The sequence below is a fragment of the Mobula hypostoma genome, chromosome 2 (assembly GCF_963921235.1).
Source record: "Mobula hypostoma chromosome 2, sMobHyp1.1, whole genome shotgun sequence".
Classification (NCBI taxonomy): Eukaryota; Metazoa; Chordata; class Chondrichthyes; order Myliobatiformes; family Myliobatidae; genus Mobula; species Mobula hypostoma.
In genome coordinates, this window is record NC_086098.1 from 118357391 (window position 1) to 118377102 (window position 19712).

The 19712-nt window shown below is 43.0% G+C and overlaps 1 protein-coding gene across 3 annotated transcripts in view; it reads left to right on the top strand.

Moving 5' to 3' along the window:
- abcc10 (ATP-binding cassette, sub-family C (CFTR/MRP), member 10) overlaps positions 1–19712 on the top strand; it is a 92991-nt gene that overhangs the window by 14636 nt on the left and 58643 nt on the right. For all 3 annotated transcript variants that reach the window (XM_063040528.1, XM_063040529.1, XM_063040530.1), the window contains 6 exons: positions 699–926; positions 2841–2997; positions 3234–3388; positions 6746–6825; positions 13392–13563; positions 18035–18133. In XM_063040528.1, the coding sequence (XP_062896598.1) occupies positions 699–926; positions 2841–2997; positions 3234–3388; positions 6746–6825; positions 13392–13563; positions 18035–18133 (891 nt within the window). The remainder of the gene's footprint in view (positions 1–698; positions 927–2840; positions 2998–3233; positions 3389–6745; positions 6826–13391; positions 13564–18034; positions 18134–19712) is intronic.

A 19712-nucleotide genomic window follows, 5' to 3' on the forward strand; every position in this document is an offset into this window, starting at 1 on the left:
TGGTTGGGGCTTTATTATCCATCATCAGGATTGGTGTTGGCACCTCAAAATTCAGCATACCTGCAGTCCATGGTCATGAGCTAAGGTGCTGACCTGACAATGCTGTGCATTCTTGCTGCATCTAATTGTGGAGAGAGATGGATATCTCGATAAATAATGAAAGTGGGAAGCTCAAAGAACCTTTCTGCTGTCAGTGATGACAGAACTCAGCAGATATTCAGCTGAGTAAAGGCTGAAGCATTTGTTGTAAAAGTGCCTTTGTCTAATCCAATCTTGTTTTCTCTTGAGGCTCCATGATCACGATCTTTAGGTAATTAGATTCACTCCCGTGATATGAAGAAACGGCTGAGGACACTGCAGGCTGGAAAGCCTGTTGGCCCTGTGCAACATCCTACGAGCGAAGCTGAATTCCTAAACTCTAAAATCGATCTGTTGTGCTGTTCCATCAGAGCTTCAGCTCTGCATTTATCTGTAAATATATACAAAACAACAAGAATGAACTCAATGGGTTAAATCTTTACAGTCTTTTAATTAGAGGGGTCAAGGGAAGCAGTAGAAAGTATAATGTAGCTTTCAGTAGAAGAATATAAAAGATTCTTCATGTCTTTCTCTGTTGACTTCCCTGCTTTGCTCAGTGATTGATTGAACTGAATCCCATTTCTTGGATCACATGCTAATTTTTTTCCTTGATTTCCCAGCTGATGACTGAGGCTCTGTTCGGAATGCGTGTAATAAAGTTCTACACTTGGGAGGATCACTTTATTGGAAAGGTTGATAGTTTCAGGAAGAAGGAGCTGCACCATCTCAGAACCATCAAGTATCTGGATGCAGTTTGTGTTTACATGTGGGCAGCTCTTCCCGTTGTGATTTCCATAGTTACCTTTGTTACCTACACCCTGATGGGACATCAGCTTACTGCAGCCAAGGTCAGTCACTTATCTTTGAAAGTAGCTCAGATCTGTTTCTTCCCTCTTTCCAGTTAAGCTAAACTGATTGGTAAATTGTTTTTTGTTTCTTGGTACATGTCCTGAGATACGATGAAAGACTGTTTTACATGCCATCTCTACAAATCATTTCATCACATCAATATTTTGAGGTTGTACAAATCGAACACAGAATACAGTGTGGCAGTCACAGAGAAGCTGCAGTGCAGGCAGACAATAGGTGCAAGGCAATGACGAGGTAGATTGTGGTGTTCAAAGTATCTTATTGTATAGGACCTTCATAAGTCACAGCTTTGAGTATGAAAGCTGAGAGTGATGGTGTGATTGTACAGATTAACAGTGAGGCTGCAGTAGGAATACTGTGTTCAGTTTTGCTCACCCTGCTAAAGGAAAGATGTTATTTAACTGGAAACAGTGCAGGAGAGATTTACAAGGATGCTGCCAAAACTTGAAGGATGGAGTTGTAGAGAGAGATTGAACAGCTAGAACTTTTCTTGAGACTGAGAGGTGTTTAAGATAAATGAGGGGGAATGCTGTTGCTTGCTTCTATTGTTTGCATGATTTGTGTTTTTTCTCTTTCTCTGTGCACTGTGTATTGGTCTTTTTAATTGATTTCTGGGGTTTCTTGGTTTATGGCTGCCTGTAAGCAGACAAATCTCAAAATTGTATAATTTATATATATTTTGATAATAAATGTACTTTGAATCTCTGAATCTTTTGACAGAGTGAATACATCTAGTCTTTTTCCCCAGCACTGGGGAATCAAAACTAGAAGGCACAAATTTAAGGTGAGAGGGGAAAAATTTGATAGGAACTTGAAGGATAACTTGTTTTTACACAAAGAATGGTTTATATGTGGAATGATCTGCCAGAGGAAGTTATTGGGACAAATATAATAAAAACATTTAAAAGGATAGGTATATGGATCAGAAAGATTTAAAATGTCATTGGCCAAATATTGGCAAATGGGACTAGCTTGAATGGAGTTGTCTTGGTTGGCATGGACCAGCTCGTCCATACAGCTTGTTTCCAAGCTGTATGTCTTTGTAAGATGAGAGTGAGAGTGGGATGAAGAATGAAAGTGGGAGATACTAAGAAGTCTAGGTTCACTCATGTGGAGTGGATGAAGGTCCCATTATGCATCAGTTTTCCAGTGTAGCAAAGAGCATCAAATGCAAAAGACTAGATTGGAAGATGTGCAAATGAATTACTGGTTGTTTGAAACCTGGACCCTTAGAGGATGGGAAAGGGTGAGGTCAAACAGTAGATCAGGGGCAGCAATCTTAAGCACAAATTGTTTTCAAGCATGCGTTATTCATTAATTTGAGGGAAAACAACTAGATGTATTTAAATAGATAGTTCCCATATTTCATGTTTTTTATGGCATTTATCTGGCCCACCGTCCGCTCATTAATACGTAATCCGGCCCACAGAGGCTAAAAGGTCGCCGACCCCTGCAGTAAATGTTGCACCTCCAAGAGATGCATGGAAAAATGCAGTTAAAGTGGTTTATGGAGATGACAGAGTGGTCCAGAGAGGGAACAATCCCTTCAAAACGGAGAAAAGGGAGAGGAAGGGAAGAGTCTGATAGTGAAATCTTGCTCAAGGTTATGGAAGTTTTTCTCGCTCTCTTTATGCCACTCTCCCTATCCCATTCTTTTTGCTGTGACCCACACCCCACACATCTTCTCACAATGCTCTCTCATTCTCTGCCTGTGTTAACCATCCACAACCACTCTTCCTCATCGCTCCTACCATCCAATCCACCTCTCCCTGCCCAAAAATTCTTTCACCCACTTAAAAGTCCATCTTGTATATCTACGATATATTCTTCCCCATTCTATTGCCCATTACAATTTCCTTTCCTATGACATGCCCCCCCTTTCCTTTTTGCAGGTGTTTACAGCCTTGGCTTTGGTGGGAATGCTAATTATGCCCCTAAATAACTTCCCCTGGGTCCTGAATGGGATATTACAGGCAAAGGTCTCCTTGGATCGGATCCAGCGTTTCCTGCTGCTCTTTGACCAGGATCTCCGCACCTACTATACAGAAGGTAAATCATTTCCGTTTTTGAATCCAATTTGTTTTATAATATCTTTCTTGCTATACTAGCCAGGCACTTTGCCACAAGCAAATTTTTGAATGGACTTAATTGCATCGGATATCAGCAAAAATTCATCCTCTCATTTACCTTGAAAAATTTCCAAAATAATCTTCTGAATTAACTTTTTTATTATGTTGTGTATGGTGACAGAATCCTAAAACATTGGAACTTTGTGCTTGGTGCAGGCAGACCTGAAGATCCTAACTCAGCAGTTGAGCTGCATAATGCTTCCTTCTCCTGGAAACCCAGTGAAACTTCTGAAGATCAAAGTTATGGTAAATATGAAACTGAGCAAGATGGTAGCCTGAAGCTCTTGAATCTGAATCTGATGTTGAGAAAGGTCAGTTCATTATTAAAAATATATTATTTTATGTCTGTAAAGAAAGAATTAATCAGATAATCTCAAACTTACTCATATTATACTATTCCTCTTTTATTTCAAAGTTTGTTGTATGTTCACCGCAATCTTTGTTTAACAGGGAGTTTAAAGGTTCTGTGTCCCCCCACCACCACACCCACCACACTTTTCCTCTTTTATGCTTCTTCTGTCACAAATGTAATTTCTTCAGCAACCTGGCCCTTTGGATGTTTCACCTTTTCCTTTATCTGTGCTGCCAGCAAAATGGTATTGTACCCCAGCCTAAATTAGTAGCCTGGCTTTCAAACCCTGCAAGCTTTAAACATAATTCTTAAGTCCACCTTTATCACTCGAATTATGGTGGTCTTAAACGAACACCGTGCTTTACTTCCAGACCTTGTACTATTTGAATAGAATAAATGTTATCGTTCCCTCTCTCGCTTTTCCTCACCACCTATTACCCCCTCACATGGATTCACCCACCTTTTCATATTGGCCATTTCCCCTCTTTCTTTCCAGTCCTTACCTCTGTCTGTTGGGATGATGTCCCTGATGCAGCAAAGCAGACAGAAAAACATCGTGATCCCATATCAAGTTGGAGTTTCAGAGAAACTCAGAAGGATTTTCAACAAACACTAAATTCCACACCACCAGGTTCAGGAACAGTTATTACCCCTCAACCATTAGGCTCTTGACCGAGGGGATGACTTCATTCTACTTTGAATTTTGAACTTCATAAGGAAAACATCAGTCCAGTAAAAGGGATGTGATAATTCAGAAGATATCCTCAATATTATTTAAAACAATTTGGATGAATGAAAAGGACATTGTTTTTTACTACTGGTGATTTTGAAGATATCACTGATAAAGATGTCAAGGAAGAGCTAGTAAATGTAATATAGTCAGATTTTCATAAGTTGCTGATCCTCTCCATCTCTGATCCCTGATGAAGACTGACTCGTTGACCTCCAGGTTCCTCTTCCTGAAGTCAATAATCAGCTCCTTGGTCTTGCTGACATTGAGTGAGAGGTTGTTGTTATGACATCACTCAGGCAGATTTTCAATCTCCCTCCTCAGTGCTGATTCACCACTGTCTTTGATACGGTCAAAGGCAGTGGTGTCGTCAGTAAACCTGAATATGGCATTGGAGCTGTGCTTAGCCTCCCAGTCGTAAGTATAAAGTGAGTAGAGCAAGAGGCTAAGCTCACGGTCTTGTGGTTCACCTGTGTTGATGGAGATTGTGGAGGACATGATGATGCCAGTCTGAACTGACTGGGGTCTGCGAGTGAGGAAATCAAGGATCCAGTTGCACAAGGAGGTATTGAGGCCTAAGTCTTGGAGCTTATCGAATGATTTTGAGGGGAGGGATAGTTTTGAATGTCATGCTATAGTCAATGAAGAGCATCCTGTTGTATGCACCTTCACTGTCTAGATGTTTCAGAGTTGAGTGAAGAGTCAATGAAATGGCATCTGCTGTTGACATGTTGTGATAGTAGACAAATGGGAGCTGATTGAAATCACTTCTCAGGCCAGAGCTAGTATGTTTCATCACCAACCTCTGAAAACACTTCATCAGAGTGGATGTAAGTGCTACTGGACGATGGTCGTTGAGGCAGGTTGCCATGCTTTTTTTAGGCTCTGGTGTAATTGAAGCCTCTTGAATAAGGTGTGTACCTCAGACTCCCAAAACGAGAAGCTAAGAATATCAGTGAACACGCCAGCCAGTTGATCAGCACAAGTCTTTAGTACTCAGCCTGGTGTCTGGTCTGGGCCCAATGCTTTCCATGAGTTCACCCTCCTGAAGGATGCTCTCATGTCTGCCTCGGGGACTGAAATCGCAGGGTCATCGTGAAGGAGTTCGTGAAGGTGCCTCTGTGTTTTGATCATCAAAGCAAGAATAAATGGCATTGAGCTCACCTGGGAGTGAAGCCTTTTTCACTTGGTTTCACTTTGTAGAAGGTGATAGCATTCAAGCCCTGCCACAGCTGTCGAGCATACTTCAGTGATTTAAGTTTGGTCTGGAATTGCCACTTCACATTTGAGATGGCTTTCCTGAGGTTGTATCTGGATCCCTTGTATTTTACTTGGCTGCCAGACCTAAATGTCATTGATCTGGTCGTCAGCTGATAGCGAATCTTATGGTTCATGCAGGGCTTCTGGTTGGGGAAGACTGAATGATTTTTTTGGGGATACACTTGTTTATGACTGTTTTGTAAAGTCACTGACAACCATGGTGTATTCGTTCGGATCCTCTGATGAGTTCTTGAACACGACCCATTTCACCAACTTGAAGCAAACCCGTAGCCGCTCCGCTGCCTCCCACAACCACCTCTTTGTTGCCCTTATCTCTGGAGTCTTGCTCCTTGGTCTCTCCCTGTGTGCAAGTAGGAGGAGGACAGCCATGTGATAAAATTTCCTGAAATACGGTCCTAATCGTAGTATAACAGTGGTTGAGTATGTTGGAGCCCCTTGTGCTGCAGGTGATATGTTGTGCTGTATATGATGCTATTGCTCACTGGTCTGTAGATCTGGTTTCTTTTCCTGCTTTTATACAGTGTGTATATTCAGGTTATATATACCACCCTCCACCTTTAACAGTAGAATTTTGGACGATGACAGCCAATGATTCCTCTATTTCCATAGCAACCTCTTTTACTGCTCTAGCATACCATTATCAGGCCCAAGGGATATGTCCCATTCATTTCTCTAGTTTCTTTTTGTAATGTTAATTTTCTTTAATTCCTTTTTCTCATTAGACTTCTGCTTCCCTAGCATTTCTGAAGTGTTATCTATATTCTTTTCCATGAAGGCAGAAACAATGTTGTTTTTTTCTAAAATGCATTGCCATTTTCCTGTTCAGCAACATAACTTTCTGTTTTCCTCATGTCATGACCTGTATCTGTCTTTATTAAACCACTCAAAAAATTGTGCTTGCTCTTAACAGTTGATTTTCATTTTTCCTGTAACTTTGCTCTCATGCATTACTTTTGCTTTCTTAATCATTTTTTTTTTGTTTTGCTGCTTTCTAAGCTACTCCCCATTCTTAAATTTGCTACTTTTTCTGGCTAATTTATGTAACTTTTTGGTTCTTATGTTCTGCCTAACTTTTGTTAGTCATCGTATGTGCTTTTGCTGTTGCGTTTTTGCACCAGAAAGCAACACATGATAGTTGCCCTTGCTTCATTTTTACCTCTTTGCCATCACTCCTCTCAATCACAGTCACGATCTTACTGTGTTGGAACAAGTTTGGTGGGATTTCTGATGACTTTCTGCTTTTCATTGCATTCTCAAATGGATAAATTCACCACACTTACAGATTTTGCTTCCGTCTGTCTGCAGGGGCAACTGATTGGAATTGTTGGAAAGGTGGGCTGTGGCAAGAGTACTCTGTTAGCAGCAGTAATGGGAGAACTCAACAGGTAATGCACGACTGTATAGAAATTGCAGGAATGGGACGAGTATTTAACCCATTTTTGGTTGTTTATTTAAGGATGCTTTTTCTGTAACTACCTTCTCCCCCATCTTCCTTTCAATTTAATTATTAACATTCATATACTGTAGTTACTTTGTCAGCAATCAAGAGCCGGTTAGTCTCATGTCTCTGTAAAGTTCCCCTGCCTCATTCTCTTATATTTGTTCTTGATCCTCCTGCCTCAACTTTTGGTTTTGTAGATCAGAATTTTCATTCACAATTTATTGAAGTACCTTGCAGGGAATCCGGCTGAGAAGGAGAAATATGTCTTTTTTCAGGAAGGCCTTCTTTTGAGTGCACGTCAGTTCCTTTTCACGAGCATGTTGCTGTGGAAAGATGCTGAGTACAATGTCGAGAGGAGAGCTATCCTCCCACTACTACACTGCCAGTTCAAAATTGTTTCCAGTGGTGCTAATGAGAACTGCTAATTCAGTGTCAGTTCTTACTGTTGTTGGGAGTTCAGTGTATGACTTGTGCTCCCTCAGATGTGAGTTATTAAAGGAGATTGAACATACAGTATATTGTTGGGGAGCTCAGCATCCTTGCCAGCTTGTTGAGGGATATCTTGGCTCTGCAGATTCAGAAATTTTTAGAAGATAGGTTGGTTCACATGCTGAAAATTCTGTCATTGAAGAGTTAGAATACTACTTGGGTAAATGCCCCCAGTGGCTGCTTTATTAAGTACACCTATACATTTGCTCATACGTGTAATTATCTAATCAGCCAATCATGTGGCAGCAGCTTAGTGCATAAATAGGTTCAATTGTTGGTCAGGCCAGATATCAGAATGGGGAAGAGCAACACTCACAACACGCTGGAGGAACTCAGCAGGTCGGGCAGCATCCGTGGAAACGATGAGTCGATGTTTCGGGCCGGAACCCTTCGTCAGGACTTCATCAGAATGGGGAAGAAACGTGATCTAAGTAACTTTGACTATGGGGTGAATGTTCGTGCCAGATGGGATGGTTTGAGAATCTCAGAAATAGCTGATTTCCTGAGATTTTCGTGCCTCTGCAGTTCACAGAGAATGGTGCAAAAAAACAAAAGAAAATCTATTGAGCAGCATTTGTGTTGGTGAAAATGCCTTATTAATGAGAGAGGCTAGACTGGTTCAAGCTGACAGAAAAATGACAGTGACTGAGAAAGCTACATGTTACAACAGCCTCTCTGAATGCACAACACATTGAACCTTGAAGTGGATGGGCTACAGCAGCTGAACATCACACCAGGTTCCACTCCTGTACCGAATAAAGTGGTCACTGGCTGTATACTGGAGTTCTAGACCCTTTATCCAACAAAGGACATCCTAACATTGAAGGCAATCCAAAAGAGATCGACCAGACTAATTCCTGGGATAAACTGGTCCAGTACACCTGAAAGTTTAGAAGATTGGGGGTGGGGGGCCTTATTCAAACATAGAAGATCATAAGGAAACTTCTCAGGGTAGATGTTGGGAATTTTCCTCTAGTGGGTGAGTCCCAAACAAGGGGGCATAACTACAAAATTGGAGGCCAGACATTTGAAACTGACGTTTGCTGAAATTTAACACTCGAACACAGATGCTGGAATCTGGAGCAACCAACAATCTGCTGGAGGAACTCAGCAGGTAGAGCAGCATCTGAAGGAGAAAAATTTCAACGCTTTTGGTCAAAACCCTGCATCAGATTGAGAGAGGAGAGGCGAGATGGCCAATATAAAGAGGGGAGGGAAGTGTTAAGAAAGGAGGCTGAAGTGATTGGTGGACTGAAGAGCGGTGGTGGTGGGGAGCAACGGTGGAGTTAGGAGACAATGGCAGGTTAAATAATAGATGGAGTGTTTTGAAAAAAACACTTTTGACTGCACTCTCAGGTACAGTACTGTGCAAAAGTCTTAGGCACTCCAGATTTTTTACATAAATTTTGTTTTTGATGGTTTTTTTTGTCTTCTGCATTAGTGTGTGGGTAGAAAAGTGCAAATTTTAGATGTTCAAACATTCAGTTTCCAATACATTAAATGTTACAGAGAATTATTGTTTTTCATTAAAGAAAGTAGCATATTAAGTAATAGGTCACTTTTCAAATAAAAAGTTGATTACCTTGCAGATATATAGCCCAATGCATGATTAAATGCATGATCCCTTTTGTGGGATTTTCTATTTGAAGGCATTGGTGTTTCCATACCAGGCTGTGATGCAGTCTGGCAATATATTCTGCACTACACATCTAGAAATTCTTTAAGTTGCCTGTCATTGATGACCTGTTTGATTTGTTGACCAACAAAAATGCTTTCCTTAATCTTGGCATCAGTTATTCTGGGAAGCATCTGTCTCACAAATTAAAATCCTTCATAGAAATTTTTGTGCCTGGTGATAGCAAATTCTATCCTTACAGTCCTGAACCCAATAATTATTACTAAAACCTGTCCTGCCATGCAGCAGTCGCGCTGCCTAAGCGTGCCCAAGCATGTCTGGACAAGATAGGAAACTTTCCAGCTTACATTGTAGGCAACATTTTAATTGACTTGAATTATGAATTGAAATATTAAATATAAGGAAGGAAAAGGAAATTGCCTTTTAAATTCATGAGAGAGCATAGGCCAACTTTTTGCTGTTGATGTTTCTATAGCAGGCAATTTCTTTTTTACGAGGTCGAGTTGCTAGCTTGACGCTCAACCTAGCACGGATGGAAAGTGTTCCTGGGGAGCCGGCTGGGTTCGAACTCAGGAGCCTTCGCCCTGAAGTCCGGCACTGATGCCACTATGCCACCAGTGATTTCAAAAATTGGTGTGTGATAGGGAAATTTCATGGTGATTTTCATGTCAGTAGCTCAAAATTCATAAGATACACCTAAAGGTATTCAGGAAGCAAAATCTTTGTTGTCCAGTGTAATCAGCTTCGTGGTCTTGCTGACACTGAGTTGTGGCACCACTCAGCCAGAATTTCAAACTTCCTCCTATATGCCAATTTATCAATAATTTTGATTTGGCCTACGACAGTGGTGTTATCAGCAATGTTGAAAATGGCCTCCCAAGCAGATATTTTGTGTCAGACAGGAGTTTCAAGATGTCCTGTTCAAGCTCTTCTGGACAAGCACCAAGAAATGGGCAAGGTTGAGGACACAGTGGTCAGCCACGGAAACTGAGTGCAGCAGGCGAGAGATACATCAAACTGACTTCCTTTTTAAATCGGAAAGAGGTCCAGCAATGTTATCAGCTGTGAACTCACAGAAATGACTGGAACCCAAGTACACTCCTGTACAGTCCAGAGAAGTCGTGTCAGAAGTGGTCTTCATGGAAGAGTTGTTGCCAAAAAGCCATTCCTCCAAAGTGCAAACAAAGCCAAGAGACACACCTATGCACAAAAGCACAAGGGCTGGGGTGCTGAACAATAGCAGCAAGTATTCTGGACTGACGAGTCAAAATTTGAATTTTTTTTGTCTCAAGCAGGAGGCAGTTTGTCCGTAGAAGAGCAGGAGAGCACTAAATGGATGAATGTCTGCATCCAACAATGAAGCATGGCAGAGGTTTCCTACAGGTTTGGGGCTGTATTTCTGCAAATGGAGTTGGTGATTTGGTCAGAATTAATGGAATCCTCAGTGCTGAGAAGAACAAGTAAATTCTTATCCATCACACAAGAGAGGCATCTGATCGATCCCAACTTCATTCTGCAGCAGGACAATGACCCCAAACACACGACCAAGGTCATAAAGAACTATCTTCAGCAAAAGGAACAACGGGTTCTGCAAATGATGGTCTGGCCTCCCCAGAGTCCTGATCTCAACATCATTGAGGCTGACTGGGATTACCTAAAGATTTGGAAGCAATCAAGACAGCCAAAGTCTGCAGAGGAACTGTGGCAAGTTCTCCAAGATGCTTAGAACAACCTACCAGCTGATTTTCTTATAAAACTGCCTAGCAGTGTATCTAAGAGAATTAATGCAATTTTAAAGGCAAAGGGTGGTCACATTGAATAGATAGATACTTTATTGATCACAAAAGAAACTATAGTGTCACAGTAGCATTACAAGTGCACAGATATAAATATTAGAAGAGAAGTAGAAAGAATAAAAAAAAAGTTACCACAAATAGTTTGACAGGAGGGGGTCATCACTTCCCTGGCTGTAGGTTGACTCATTATAGAGCCTAATGGCTGAAGGTAAAAATGACCTTATATAGTGCTCTTTGAGGCAGCACAGTTGTCTTAGTCTATTACTAAAAGTGCTCCTCTGTTCAGTCAAGGTGGCATGCAGAAGGTGAGAAACATTGCCAGGATTTTCTGTGGGGTGCTTTGTTGTACCACAGCCTCCAGAATGTCCAGTTTGACTCCTGTAACAGAGCCAACCTTTCTCATCAGTTTATTGAGCCTGTTGACATCACCAGTGTTGATGCCATTGCCCCAGCACACCACCGCATAGAAGATTGTACTGGCGACAACAGACTGGTAGAACATGTGAAGGAGAGACCTGAATACTCCAAAGGACCTCAGTCTCCTCAGGAAATAGAAGTGGCTCTGGCCCTTACTGTACACAGCCCCTGTTGGTGCTCCACTCAAATTTTTCATCCAGGTGCAGCCCCCAGGTACTTGATTGGGGTAGATTTCATTGAAACTTATCAAATACTGAAAGCATAGATAGAGTGGACATAGAATGAATGTTTCCTATAATGGGTGACTGTAGGACCAGAGAGCACAGCCTCAGAATAGAAAGATGTTCCTTTAGAACAGAGATGAAGAGGAATATCTTTAGCCAAATGGTGGTGAATCTATGGAATACATTGCCACAGACATCTGTGGAGACCAAGTCATTGGATATGTTTAAAGTGGAGGTTGATAGTTTCTTGATTAGTAAGGGCATCAAAGATTAGACCATAAGACATAGGAGCAGAATTAGACCATCTAGCCCATTGAGTCTGCTCCGCCATTCATTCATGGCTGATCCTTTTTTTTTCTCCTCCTCAACCCCAGTTCCCGGCCTTCTCCCCATAACCTTTGATGCCATGTCCAATCAAGAACCTATCAATCGGGCTGGCTGGTGGCACAATGACATCAGTGCCGGACTCCGGAACGAAGGTTCCCGGGTTCGAATCCAGTCGGGGCCGCTCCCGAATACGCTTTCCATCCATGCCAGGTTGAGTGTCGAGATCGCAACATGACCTCGAAATGTCCGTGTGAGGAGTGGCGCGCCACACAGTCTCTCTCTCTCTTGCCCCGTGCCTTTTAAAGGCATGAAAAAGACATTGTCACGCCAACATCGGGCACGCACGCACACGCCAAAAAAAAAAGAAAAAGAACCTAGCAATCTCTGCCTTGAATACACCCAACGACCTGGTCTCCACAGCTACATGTGGCAAGAAATTCCACAAATTCACCACCCTTTGGCAAAAGAAATTTCTCCGCATCTCTGTTTTGAAAGGCCGCTCCTCTATCCTGAGGCGGTGCCCTCTTGTCCTAGACTCTCCCACCATGGGAAACATCCTTTTCACAACTACTCTGTCTAGGCCTTTCAACATTCGAAAGGTTTCAATGAGACCCCCCCCCCATCCTTCTAAATTCCAGCGAGTAAGACCCAGAGCCATCAAGCATTCCTCGTATGATAATCCTTTCATTCCTGGAATCATCCTTGTGAACCTCCTCTTATTTTGGGGAGAAGGCAGGTAAATAGGGTTGAGAGGGGTAATAAATCAGCCATGATAGAATAGCAGAGAAGACTCGATGGGCTGGATGGTCTAATTCTGCTCCTATGTCTTAGGGTCTTATTAACAATCCTATGGGAGCAGAAATTCCTCCACATTTCTCCTTTGAGTAGCTGGGACCTTATCCTACTTGCTCTCTTTTGTTCTTGACTCTCCCCCACCAGGGAAGTATCTTACTGAGACCCTTTTAAAAACCTCAGAGAGAACAGGACTACAGCAGTTAAAAAAGATGGCGCAGTTCCACTGACTCGAGGGCAATTTGAAATAGATAATGTTATCTAAATGAACAGAAAATATTCTGATCAATCTTCTGTCATCCTAGAAATGAGTGTATCACCTATTTAACAAGAATATTCTACCTTAAACAAGGAAACCAAAAGTGTACTACTTTTTTTTGGCGTGTGCCTGCGTGCGTGGGAGTCTGTGCGTGTGTGTCTGCGTGTGCGTGTGTGCGCAATGATGTCTTTTTCATGGCTTTTACAAGGCACGGAGTGAGAGAGAGAGACTGTGTGGCACGCCACTCCTCACACGGACATTTTCTCAGTATTTTCCCTTTATTTTATGAGGTCGAGTTGCGATCTCGACACTCAACCCAGCATGGATGGAAAGTGTACTTGGGAGTGGACCTGACTGGTTTTGAACCTGGGAACCTCCGCTCCTGGGTCCGGCGCCAATGTTGTTGTGCCACCAGCCGGCCCCAGAAGTGTACTTATTGAAAAAGCGATAGAAGAAGGGCAATTGTATAAAGCTAGGTCACAGGTAAACATGATTTTGTTAGATGCATGAACAGGCTTAGAATAAAACCCTTCTCCTAATTCTATGCTCTTTTTTCTTACCCCCTTGCAGGCTTGAGGGCGAAGTATACATATCAACACAAGTGGAAGGATTTGGCCTAGCTGCTCAGGAGGCCTGGATTCAGTTTGCTACAATCCGTGAGAACATACTTTTTGGAAATCAGTTTGATAGCAAGCGTTACCAGGAGGTGGTAGAGGCATGTGCACTCTTGGAAGATCTTAAGGTGTGGAATCCATTACTGATCTCTCTAACATAGTGCAGAGTTATTCATAATCTAATGATCCGGATTGATCTCTCATACATTACACGTGACTTGCTGGCACAGTACCTGCAGCATATTACAGAGAGGTGGATCCCAGTGCTGTGTGGAAAACTCACCAGAGGAATAAGTGTCACTCTCACCTATCGCTCTCCCCCTATCATCCCCTCACCTCATTCTCCTGACTACTGCTACAACTCATGTTTCATTATAAGGGTGACCGTAGAGTGGCAACAGGATGAATGTAATGCAGGAAAAACAAAAAATGCCAGAGACTGTCAAACAGGAGAGCCTGTAGATACTGGTCATCTAGAGCAACACACACAAACTGCTGGAGGAACTCAGCAAGTCAGGCAGCAGCTATGGAAAGACAAACAGAGTTAGTGGTTCAGGTGAAAGACCCTTCCTCAGAACTGGGAAGGAGACAAAAGAAGATAAAGTAGCTTTAAATTGAAGAGAGAATGGGGGGTGGGGTGGATAGCACAAAGAGAATACCTCCAGATGTCATTGAGATAAGCTGTGGATGTCCTCTGAGATAACACAGGTAGAAAGGGAGAAGTAAGTTAACAAAAGCTGCGGAACGAGGGCTGTTAGAAAGTAAGAATACAAACGTAGTTGTGAAATACTGTCTGTGGGACATATCCAGCAGGTCAGGTGTGCTATTGAAGAGATCACCAATGGAGAGTTTGCCGTGGAAATGACTAGTTTTTGTACAGGTTGAGAAAGTAAGTTACAGATTAAGGTTTAGATTAATTTATTTATCCCATGTACATACAGCAAAGCATACTGTGAAATACCTCCTTTACTTTAACATCCAACACAACCTCAGGGTGTTCTGGGGCAGTTCTCAAGTGTCTCCACACATTCCTGTGCCAACATAGCATACCCACCACTTTCACAGAACAACACAAACAATAACAGCAACAAAACACAACAACAAAATCTGTCCCATTCTGCCCTCCCATCCACCCACCCATGCACACAGACTGTCCTCCAAGCCCTGTTTGGCCCCCAGCCTCCAGTAGATTCAGACTCGTAGACATTGGGCCTTCGACTTCCCAGCAGGCTCTCAGACTCATGGCTCTAACCACTGGGGCTCGACTTCCAGACTTCTGGTTGACCTTTTGGTTTCATCTTCCGGACTGATCCAGGACTCACTGATGGTGATGAATGAGGATCGTGGATGGGACCCCAAATGAGGTCTCGAACTCTGATGTCACTGGCTTGCATGCCTAGGGGTCACCATGGCTCATGCCTCCTGTCTGCACTGAACCCTGATCCCAGTACCTGATCACCTGGGATGGGGGGGGGGGTGTGGTGGGGGCACCAACCCCCGTTCTCGCTGGTCTGCTGGCCCAACATCTGACCATGGAAGTCTGTTGTCAGACGGCCATGTTGGAGGCCTAGTCTTGGGCCTGACCTCTAAGCTAGATGAAGTTGGAGTACTTGATGTCAAGTCTTCAGTGCTGCACCATGCCCATCCAGAAGATGAGGTTTTTTAGAATTGTACAGTACAGAACAAATCCTTTGGCTCACCATATTCATGTCAACCCTCGAGTACTCATGTATGGTTGCTCACGATTAGTTTGGGCGATGGAATATCAGTGCAGGAGGTGACAGAGGTAGGTTGAAGTGGCAGGAAGCTCTGAGTTGCCCTGATGAATTGAACATGTTTTGTTTCTCCAGTGCAGTGGAGAAATTTGTGAACACCAAATGTAGTGCACTAGACTGGGTAAGGTGCAGGTGAATTGCAGCTGGACTTACAAAGACTGTTTGGGTCCCTGGATGGTGGGAAGGGATGACATGAAAGGACGCATGCTGCATTATCTGTGGCTTCATGGGAAAGTGCTGTAAGAAGGAAAGTAGCTGGTGGTGAAGACTTTATTAAATAGTGTCGGATGGTCACCAGCAGAGGTTGGTGGGGTGGAAGGTGAGGACCAGGAGAACTCCATCCTCACACCGCCCAGGATGAGAAGGGGACAGAAGCAGAAGGACACAAAGCAGATGAGATGCATCAGTAGCTTTATTAACAATGGAAGAGGGAAGCCATGGTTCAGGAAGGAGGAAGACATTTCAGAGGCACCTTATGGCAAGTATCATCATCAGAGCAAATATGGTAGAGGTAGAGGAAGTGGGAGAATGGAATCGAGTCCTTGCAGGAGGTAGGGTGGGAAGCAGAATAGTTAATAAGGCATTGTGATTCTGTAAGCTCTCGATTGCAAGCCCATAGACAATGTGAACCTCATGTTGAAACCCTTTCACTAACAAAAAGTTTGTAAAAAATGTTATTTTGAAGAATTTATTTTCCATGTTTCTTTATCATTGTATAATTAGTGATGTGGTTATTACTATCAGACTGGGTACCACAGAGGCATAGTGGTTAGAGCAACACTGTTACAGCTTGAGGTGTTCTAGAGTTAGGAGTTCATTTCCAGCGCTGTCTGTAAAGAGTTTCCCCATGAACCGCATGGGCTTCCTCTGGGTTCTCTGATTTCTTCCCGCGGTCCAAAGGTGTACTGGTTAGTAGGTTAATTGGTCCTTGTAAATTGTCCTGTGGGTAGCCGAGTGTTCCAGCTCATTGGGCTGAAAGGGTCTGTTCCGTGCTGTAGCTCAAACTCGTAAGTGAGTAGAAATCTGAAGATCTGGATTAATGATCGTGTGTTCCCATTTCATAAATTTGCTAATGACACTAAACTGAGCGGAAAAGCAAATTGTACAGAGGATGTGGAGAGTCTGCAATGGGATATAGATAGGTTAAGTCAGTGGGCCAAGGTCTGGCAGATGGAATACAACGTTGGTAAATGCGAGATCATCCACTTTGGAAGGAATAATAGAAGAGCAGATTATTATTTAAATGGTGAAAGATTGCAGCATGCTGTTGTACAGAGGGACTTGGGGGTACTTGTACATGAATCGCAAGAAGTTGGTTTGCAGGTGCAACAGTTTATTAAGAAGGCAAACGGAATGTTGGCCTTCATTGCTAGAGGGATTGAATTCAAGAGCAGGGAAGTCATGCTGCAACTATACAGGGTATTGGTGAGACCGCACCTGGAGTACTGTGTGCAGTTTTGGTCTCCATACTTGAGGAAGGGTATACTGGCTTTGGAGACAGGACAGAGGAGGTTCACCAGGTTGATTCCAGAGATGAAGGGGTTAACCCATGAGGAGCGATTGAGTTGCCTGGGACTATACTCTTTGGAATTCAGAAGAATGAGAGGGGATCTTATAGAAACATACAAAATTTTGAAAGGGATAGATAAGATAGAAGTAGGAAAGTTGTTTCCATTAGTAGATGAGACTAGAACTAGGGGGCATTGCCTCCAGATTCAGCGGAGAAGATTTAGGACAGAAATGAGGAGAAACTGTTTTTCTCAGACAGTGGTGAATCTGTGGAATTCTCTGCCCAGGGAAGCAGTTGAGGCTTCTTCACTAAATATATTTAAGATACAGTTAGATAGATTTTTACATAGTAGGGGAATTAAGGGTTATGGGGAAAAGGCTGATAGGTGAAATTGTGTCCATGGCCAGATCAGCCATGATCTTATTGAATGGCAGGGCAGGCTCGATGGGCCAGATGGCCTACTCCTGCTCCTATTTCTTATGTTCTTATATTCTTATAAGCTGCAAAACAATTACTGAAATAGATCTGGAATGAAAAGCATCACTAATGGTGACAGCTGCATTTATGGTTTGTCATAAAGCAGTTTGTCCAAATGTAACTCCTGACCTATGTTACGAGTTTCAACTCAAGTTAACTACAGTCATGGAAGGTGAATAGATGGCCTTGGTACTGATTCTCTTCCCCAGAATAAATGACTTACCACCCCATCCCACCCCACAACTCACATGCTCTTTTAAGTGTACTAAATATTATTTTATCAGCTGTATTAATAATGTAATCATCTGTAAATATGGAAAAAAATATAGAAAAAGATCCTAAACTGGGAAATTGATCCCTGTCATACAGAGATAGGATTTAAATTTATCCAATGCCAATAGATTCAGTAACCAAAAATATTCAAAGATCATAAACTGGGAAATTGATCCCTGTCACACAGAGATAGGATTTAAATTCAGACCTACTGATGATGTTGACTGTTAACTGGTCTCCAAAAAGTCAGGCTGCTCTGTTTAGTTAACAGGAACTGCTCGTCACTGATGTGAACAGCCCATGAGTGAGTAAATAGGAACTCTACAAGAGGCTCTGCCATTTGATAGTTCAGAGCAAATTAGAACAAACACGTGCACACTGATGTCTGGTAGCATCTCATAAATACTGGCAGCAAGGGATGGAGAACTAGGTGAACTTTGATCCATCCTGGGACACCTGCTCTGATCTCATTCCCTCAACAAATCAGGTTTAATTCTCAAATGCTGGTAGTATTGATCCAGAATTGCCATAGAAACTTCAACTTTACCTTTTATTTGGATGCAGGTGCTGCCAGATGGTGACCAGACAAGCGTTGGAGAAGGTGGAGTAACTCTCAGTGGTGGGCAGAAAGCCCGCATTGCCTTGGCCAGAGCTGTTTACATGGTAACAATCATTCTATGGATTCATAGTCAAAGGGAGACGAGACATAGTACTGCACGATATGAACAATCGCTGTATACAGCCCAGATCTCCCTTACATTTACTGTTCATTGCATGATGTAAAAGGAAGAGGAGAACTGGGGTTCCACACACATATATCCACACACCAATAAGCACCAAGAGGAGTGAGGACTCCATTTGCAGATCTGTGAAAGATTGGGAGAGGGGAGACATTTTAGTGAGAGATGGACTTCACATGGGACTGTGAATAGCTGATGAACACACACAAAATGCTGGAGGAACTCAGCATCTAGGAAAAGAGTACAGTTGATGTTTTGGGAGAGGAGGGGACTTCAATCAGATCCACTGCCCAAGGATAAAAGACAGGAGCGGTTCACGGCAGCGTAATAGAGTTTTGACCAGAGAAAGCAAAGGAAAGAAAAGCACAAGTTTTTTCCTTCTTTATATCTGTCAGCTAGGACAGTAGAGATGACAGGATAGTAAAATGCTCCTCTTGTGGGATGTGGGAAGGCAGGGAGATCTCCAGTGTCCCTGATGACTATAACTGTGAGATGTACATCCAGCAGCAGTTTCTAACAATCTGTGTTAAGGAGTTGGAGCTGGAACTGGATGAACTCCAGGTCATTCGGGATGCTACAGGGGTGACAGATTGGATATATAGAGAGGCAGTTACACCCAAGGTGCAGGACACAGGAAACTGGGCGACAATCAGGAAGGGGAAAGGGGTTAAGGGGCTAGTGCAGAGTATCCCTGTGGCCATCCCCCTCAACAACGGGTATGCCACTTTGGACGCTGTTGTGGGGGTGGGGATGACCAAGCAGAGTAAAGTCACAGTGGGCGGGTCTTTGGCACTGAGTTTGCCTATGTGACTCAGAAGGGGAAGGAGAAGAAGAGGCACACTGTGGTGATAGGGGATTTGTTATTTAAGGAAACAGGTAGGAGGTTCTGTTGGTGAGAAGGAGATTCCCGGACGGCATGTTGCCTCCTGGGTGCCAGGGTCTGGGACATCATGGATCAAGTGCTCAACATCCTTAAGTGGGAAGGTGAACAGTCAGAAGTTGTGGTCCATGTAGGTACTTGGATAGGACAAGTGACAAAGTTATGTAGAGGGAGTTCAGGGAGTTAGGTGTTAAATTAAAGGGCAGGGCCTCCAGGGTTGTGATCTCAGGACTGCTACCCGTGCCATGTGCTAATGAGGTTCGAACTAGGAAGATTATACAGTTTAATACGTGGCTAAGGAGTTGGTGTAGGAGAGAGGGCTTAAGATCCTTGGATCATTAGGCTATCTTCCAGGGAAGGTGTGACCTGTACGGAAGAGGCAGTTTGCAGCTAAACTGGAGGGGAACTAATATCCTAGTGGGAAGGTTTGTTAATGCTCCACTGTGGGGTTTAAACTAGAGTTGCAGGGGGATGGGAGCCAGAGTGCCAGTACAGTTAGTGGAGAGGTTGTGAAGGCAGATATTGGTAAGACATCAGACAAAGTTACGAATCCAAAGGTTGAGTGTGGTGCTACAAAATCAAAAAGGGTTAATACAAGAGTGAAGGTGTTGGATCTGATCTG